Genomic DNA, 7,357 nt, shown 5'->3' on the forward strand with positions numbered 1-7,357 from the left:
CACGAGTATTTTATGTCTCTTGCCCTTAATGCTTCGAGTAAAGGCCTCAGTGCGCGGCGTTTGGCTAAAGTAGTTGGTGCTAGGTCTTGGTAGAGGTGAATTGCTGCCCCCTCATAAATTAGGTCTTTAGTATTTCTTGACGCCTCCAGAATTGCTTGCGCGTCTGGGAAGGTCAAGAGCTTGCAAATTGTGTCTCTGGGCGGGTCCGAACTAGATGGTGGGGGTCTCAGGGACCTATGGATCCTCTCAACTGAAATTCGTGAGGCTCTCTCGCGACCAAGGAGTAGTACAAAGATTTCCATGGCGACCTTTGGAAGCGCTTCTGCGGCCCATGATTCTGGCAGGCCTTTTATTCTTATATTATTGCGCCTGTTTCGATTTTCCAGGTCTCTTGCATAGTAAGGGCCTGATTGAGGTAGTGGTGTTGTTCTATTACTACCTTCGCCAGTTCTGAAGAGTGTGTAGATATGTTTGCTGCAGAAGTCTCCAATACTTCTACCCTTCTGCCCATTGACTTTAAGTCCTCTTTAATGTCTGAGAGATCAGACATGATGGGTCTTACTGCACTTGTGATGAGGTCCCTCATGAAGCTTCGTGAGAGTTGTTCGTTTTCCTCACCTTCTGAAGAGGCCTCTTCTTCTCTCTCAGTGTTGAGGGGTGTTGATGTTGGGAGGTTCAACGCTTTTTTGCTAGTTGGGTGGGGCGATCTTGAAGATCTATCTTTCAAAAATCTTTGCATGTCGGTTTGACTTTTGGTTGGACGAGGAGTTTCTAGTGTGTCGCTGCTCCCGTCTCTGTTGTTCTTCCCCATTCTGCTGTGAGATTAGCTTGTCGGATGTGCTTTTGAGTAATACGATGGAGCCCGCTTCCCCGGTGCGTTCCCACTAGGTGGTCATTATTTGTGCTGGGCTTTCGCCGCTGTTAGGGAAGAAGCTGTTTGCAGTCTGGAGCTTTGTTTGCTTCTGGTGATATAAGGCCCAGACGTCTTGTAGGGAGGGCTTAACAGGGGTAAGGTAGCGCTCTATGGGTAGTTTAGTTTGTCTGGGCTCCAGTAGAGAAAGAGTTGGAAAAGGACATGTTTTTCCTGTGGGAGCTATGCAGGTGATTTGTTCGGTCCTCGGGACGCTCTCTCCAGAGAATCGGAAGGAGCAGTTCTATGATTTTATTGCTCCGGTTTTCTCGACGAGGGGATGTGTTGATCTCGATGGCCCTTAAAGGGAATAGCGATCTATATTGAGCTGTAGAGCTCTGTTCGGAGAGTTCCGCAAAAAAGAAAGGAAATTCAGGCACAGCCTGCAAAGTAGTTATTTTGTTGCGCAAATGCGGGGCCGGCCTTCAGAGTTTAGGAGGAGAGGGGGAGTATCTGGTGCGCCCGGGGTGGACCACTGGCAGTTTATAGTCCTTTGAGTAAGATAATTGCAGTTGATAGATTCGTGTGCGCACTGTCCCTTTAACTTTGCTTTACCAAAACAGATTGAGGAACGTTTTTGCAGGGGTATACAGGAGATCTCTGTAGTGGGTCTGTGTTGGCTTGGTGAGGAGATGATATTTACTCAGCACAGGCAGGTTGTAGCTATTATCACCTCCCTTCAGTTCTATCTCAACGTCTAGGCAGCCAGGGGTTAAATGATAACGTTCATCTTCTGCATGTCTGGCTGGGGGGAGGGGCAGGCGCGCTCTCCTCTGGTATGTGTACAGGAGGATCAGCCCCTGTTGGTAGCGGAGAATGGCGGGAAGACCCCAGCGGCAGGGGTTCGGGGGGGGGCCGCAGGGCCGTGCTGTAATGTTAGGCAGTACTTGCTTTATGTGTGCTTCGGTCCGTCCGGGGCGTAGTGAGCCTAGCAAGTGCTTTGCAGCTGCTGCTCCGTGACGTCAGCTTCTCCCTGCCTGCGCCCGCTTCCCGTTCTCCTCCGTAGCGCTGTTCCGCTTCCCCCGGCAGCCTGCACCTATCCCCTCCTGTCGGTTCAGGGTCAGTGTGCCTCCCTGGGGTGCCTCCTCAGGTGTGCTGCTTACTTGGGTCCGGTCTGGCCCGGTTGCGGTGCGCGCGTCTGGTCCGGTCGTGCAAATCTAGGCCCCGGCTTCAGGCCGAGAGCTAGGCCTCGGTGGGTAACTTCTCCCGGTGGGGGTCCGGAAGGTCTCTTTTTATTCCCCAGCGTTCAGAGTAGCTGTTGCTAGTGTTGAGCAGAGTATCCGTGGGTTAGATGGGCCGGTAAGTCCCTCCAACTGCTACGGATTGCAGGAGCGGCGGCTCCGTGCGTCTGCTCTCTCTGCTCGCTAGGCCACGCCCCTCCCGGGTTTGGTTTAAGACTTTGTTACAGGCCGATTGGATCAAAACATTCGGATATCCTTTATCTTCAAAATGTTTGATGAGAACCTTGAATTGTTCTTCAAAATCCTCTTGGATCATGCAGTTTCTGCGGATTCGTCGAAATTGTCCATAGAGAATGTTGATCTTCAAGTCCTTGGAGTAAGAACACCTTCCAACAGCACTCACAGACAGGCAAAACTCCAGTTTAAGGAGGAACCCTTCAATAACTTCAAAGTATGCAGGAGCCAATGACGAGTTGTGAACTGTCAACTCACAAACATTCAATTTCGTAGAAAGATGGCAGCATGAAGTAGTGCAGCAAAACTTCATAAAGCATATAAACCTTTATTGTTCCATGGGTAAAATTCGGGCAACGTTTCGGCCAATAAATGGTTTTTATCACGCCGCTATCAGATGAAACTGTGCAAGGAATCCATGGTATCTTCAAGTCCTTAGCGTGACAGCATCTGAAATCAAGGTGACTGTTACAGGCTACTGGTTTAAAACATGTTTTAGTTAGTATAGATTAATTTTTAATGAAGATTTCCAAATCTAGGAAAATAATATTGTCTTTGCTTTGGGTTCAAGTAAATTGAAGCCCCCATGTATTTATATTTAAGAATTGAGTGAAAGATAGGAGTTCATTTCACTTCCATCCCAGATTATCCGAATGTCATCTATAAATCTCTGGTAGAATACTATATGTGGGTCCTGTATTTAAGATTCAAATACCCCCATCTAGAGCTTGGCTTCACTGGGGGCAAATTTGGTTCCCATTGTGGTCCTTCTTGTTTGGAGATAGAACTGCTTATTGAAAATTATAATTTGTGTAAAATGAAATGAATTGATTTTAGAATAAACAGCCTTGGGGGCATCCGGGGATAATATATATATATATATATATATATATATATATATATATATCTTTATATATATGAGAGAGAGACTGAGATTTTTTCTTTTTTTATGCAACAGCACTGAATATCTGTCTATTCCATTCGTTTATTCTTTCCTTATTTATTTTATTTTTCGGTATTACTTCGTATTTTCATTCTATGCATGATATATTTCCCATGTTCTGACACCTAAAGACTTGTGCTTGAAAAAGGAGCGTCCTAAGCTCCGAAATGCGTTGCACAATACTTTCATTTCCCTTCATTGGATATTTGGTTTGTTTCTTAGTTAAATAAATTTGCTTTCAAAGAATAAATAATCTTTATTTGTCTAGCGCCAACTTATTCCGCAGCGCTTTCGAGGCACATGGGGAACACAAACAATACAAAAATTACAGAAATTACAAAAGTTACATATGGTATTCAATTATTTGGAAACAAAGGGGGTGTAGATGATACAGAAGGTACAGGGGCAGGCGGTGGAACAAGGGGGAATACAGCTATCCAAAGATAACATGTGATATACAGTTTTTTGGGACACAAACAGTGCGGGAAGTATAGGAGGTTTGGGCAGGAAGTGTACAAAGTGAAAAGCCATAGGGAGGGGCAAGGGGCAAATTGTGGGAATGGGGGAAACGAGATTATGAGGTTTGGTAAGCTTCTATGAAGAGGTGCTTTTGATTCCTTGTACAAGTCATGTGATATTTACTTGAGTTGAGCAAACGTACTCCGTCGAGTTTGATGCTCGTTCGAGTATTAGCGTACTTGATGGTGCTCATTACTCGAACGAGCATCAAATCGTGTTCAACCTCGCCCAGGCTTTTGGCTCCTTCCCCCTGTGACGTGCCTGTTTTGGCCCCTCACCAATGCGATGCAGCGCGGCGTCATTCAAAAATTTTGGGTCTGGCCGGAAGGGGAAGGGGGAGAGAGAAAAACGAACCAAGAAAAAAAAACAAAAAAAACAGAAAAGCTCGGGACACAGCATCCCACATACAAAAATGCTCGAGTCTCCCATTGTAGTCAATGGCGTTCGTTACTCGAGTAGAGCTCTCGAATTTTACGAATAGCTCAACTCGAATAACGCGGACCCGAGCATTTGGGTGCTCGCTCATCTCTAATATTTATTCCAAAATTCATTACGTTTTCTAAAGTAAATTACTACCTCTCCCTATATGGCATGTCTGTACCCTGAACGCAGGAGATTTTTTTTCTAAACCCTAGGTCTGCTCTATGATGACCCACGTTGATCACGTTGCCCTCGCCAAAAGTAAAATTTGTATGCTTCAAGAAGAGAATTATCAGTTGAGGACTACTGTGTGGAATTCCAATGCTGGGCGAATGGAACTCAGTAGAATAATCTGGTTTTGAGAAGCCAGTTCTTTTTCAGTCTGTCCTGCTATACCTCAGTATGTGACACCGTGCATGCTGGAGGATGCTATGGCCTTGGCCATTAGACTTGATGGCTGTCTGTGAGATAGAATGTGGGAAACGTTGTTTGAGTTTCACTTTTCATCCCCAGCATTCTCCAAAGTAGTTTCGGATGAGCCCATGGATATAGCGGCAGACCTATCTTTTCCGGCTGCTTAAAGACATTGGCCGGCGTATTTGGCCGCCAATGTCCTATGTTTGCTGGCCGGACATTTTTATGCAGCTAATAATCGGCAATGTGAGTGGTATGTTATCAGTTTGTAGAACTTAATTGAAAAAGGTCTGAACGTGGGGAATTCAGGTTTTCTTAAATTTTTAGATAGATTTATTGGAAAACCCATCTGGGCCAGCGGTTTTGCCCAATTTCAGCAAATTATTGGTACGTTTAACATGAAAATGGCTTCTCTCCTGTGTGATCTTTTTGATGTAGGACAAGTCCACTTTTCTCTCTAAAACAGTTTCCACATTCTGAACATAAAAAGGCTTCTCTCCTGTGTGACTTATCTGATGTACGACAAGTTCTTGTTTCCCTCTAAAACATTTCCCACATTCTGAACATGAAAATTGCTTCTCTCCTGTGTGAATTTTCTGATGCACGAGAAGTTGTGATCTCTGTCTAAAATATTTCCCACATTCTGAACATAAAAATGGCTTCTCTCCTGTGTGAACTCTCCAATGTTTGACAAGTTCTTGTTTCGATCTAAAACATTTCCCACATTCTGAACATGAAAATTGCTTCTCACCTGTGTGAATTTTCTGATGTCTGCCAAGTTGTCGTTTGTCTCTATAACATTTCCCACATTGTGAACATAAAAATGGCTTCTCTCCTGTGTGAGTTCTCTGATGTATAACAAGTTCTCGTTTGTCTCTATAACATTTCCCACATTCTGAACATGAAAATGGCTTCTCTCCTGTGTGATTTCTCTGATGTAGGACAAGCAGTGATTTCAGTCTAAAACACTTCGCACATTCTGAACATGAAAATGGCTTCTCTCCTGTGTGAGTTCTCTGATGTAGCACTAGTTCTGATTTCAGACTAAAACATTTTCCACATTCTGAACATGAAAATGGCTTCTCTCCTGTGTGAATTTTCTGATGTCTGACAAGTTTTGCTTTCTCTCCAAAACATTTCCCACATTCTGAACATGAAAATGGCTTCTCTCCTGTGTGAGTTCTCTGATGTAGCACTAGTTCTGATTTCAGTCTAAAGCATTTCCCACATTCTGAACATGAAAATGGCTTCTCTCCTGTGTGGATTCTTTGATGTAGTACAAGTTTTGATTTAATTCCAAAACATTTCCCGCATTCTGAACATGAAAATGGCTTCTCTCCTGTGTGACTTCTCTGATGTACAACAAGTTCTTGTTTCAGTCTAAAGCATTTCCCACATTCTGAACATGAAAATGGCTTCTCTCCTGTGTGAATTTTCTGATGTGTGAAAAGTGCTGATCTTTGTTTAAAACATTTTCTACATTTTGAACATGAAAATGGCTTCTCTCCTGTGTGAATTTTCTGATGTCTGACAAGTATTGCTTTCTCTCCAAAACATTTCCCACATTCTGAACAAGAAAATGGCTTCTCTCCTGTGTGAGTTCTCTGATGTACAACAAGCTCTGGTTTCACTCTAAAGCATTTCCCACATTCTGAACATGAAAATGGCTTCTCTCCTGTGTGAGTTCTCTGATGTACAACAAGGTCTTGTTTCACTCTAAAGCATTTCCCACATTCTGAACATGAAAATGGCTTCTCTCCTGTGTGACTTCTCTGATGTATTACAAGTCTTGATTTAACTCCAAAACATTTCCCGCATTCTGAACATGAAAATGGCTTCTCTCCTGAGTGACATCTCTGATGTACAACAAGTTGGTGTTTCAGTCTAAAGCATTTCCCACATTCTGAACATGAAAATGGCTTCTCTCCTGTGTGAACTCTCTGATGTATGACAAGTGTTCCTTTCTGTCCAAAACATTTCCTACATTTTGAACATGAAAATGGCTTCTCTCCTGTGTGAATTCTTTGATGCATTACAAGTTTTGATTTAACTCCAAAACATTTCCCGCATTCTAAACAAGAAAATTGCTTCTCTCCCGTGTGATTTCTGCAATGTTTGACAAGTTCTCGCTTGTCTCTAAAACATTTCCCACATTCTGAACATGAAAATGTCTTCTGCCCCATGTGGGCTATTTGATGTTTTCCTCTTTTGTGACTTTTCTTCTGATTATCAGTTTGTGATGGATGAAGTGATGGATCAAATGATGCATCTTTGCTGTAACAGGTTAAGGGGATATTTGGGATAACGGCAGGTTCTTCAAGTGTATATTGTGCGATATCACAATCCTGTGCTTCACAATCTACAAATATCAGATGTCCCTTTGAGCTCCCGATACCGTCATCTGCCAAGAATAAAGTTGATTTTACTATTTTTAATTGAAATAACCTTAAAATTGATGTAGATATTAACATTTCTATATAAACATTTCATTGCAAATTACAAGCCACATAACATTTATTAACTAAGACAGTGGTGGAAATACAGATCACAATCTAAGGGGTGAAGTCACACGAACGTCTATCGGCTCGGTTTTCACGCCGAGCCGATATACGTTGTTCTCGTGTGCAGGGGGGGGAGGATGGGAGAGCCTCTCTGCCTCCTCTCCGCCCCTCTGCACTATTTGCAATGAGAGGAGGCGGAACGGGGGCGGGCTAAAGTCCGGGAATTAGCCCCGCC

At 43.5% G+C, this 7,357-nt stretch overlaps 1 protein-coding gene across 1 annotated transcript; it reads right to left on the reverse strand.

Moving 5' to 3' along the window:
• Positions 1-3,330: 3,330 nt before the first annotated feature.
• LOC136594290 (oocyte zinc finger protein XlCOF7.1-like) lies at positions 3,331-6,949 on the reverse strand. The gene has a single exon (XM_066588679.1). The coding sequence runs from the start codon at positions 6,802-6,804 to the stop codon at positions 4,945-4,947; it is 1,860 nt and encodes a 619-aa protein (XP_066444776.1). The 5' UTR covers positions 6,805-6,949; the 3' UTR covers positions 3,331-4,944.
• Between the last annotated feature and the right edge of the window lie 408 nt (positions 6,950-7,357).

The sequence above is a fragment of the Eleutherodactylus coqui genome, unplaced genomic scaffold (genome assembly GCF_035609145.1).
Source record: "Eleutherodactylus coqui strain aEleCoq1 unplaced genomic scaffold, aEleCoq1.hap1 HAP1_SCAFFOLD_464, whole genome shotgun sequence".
Classification (NCBI taxonomy): domain Eukaryota; kingdom Metazoa; phylum Chordata; class Amphibia; order Anura; family Eleutherodactylidae; genus Eleutherodactylus; species Eleutherodactylus coqui.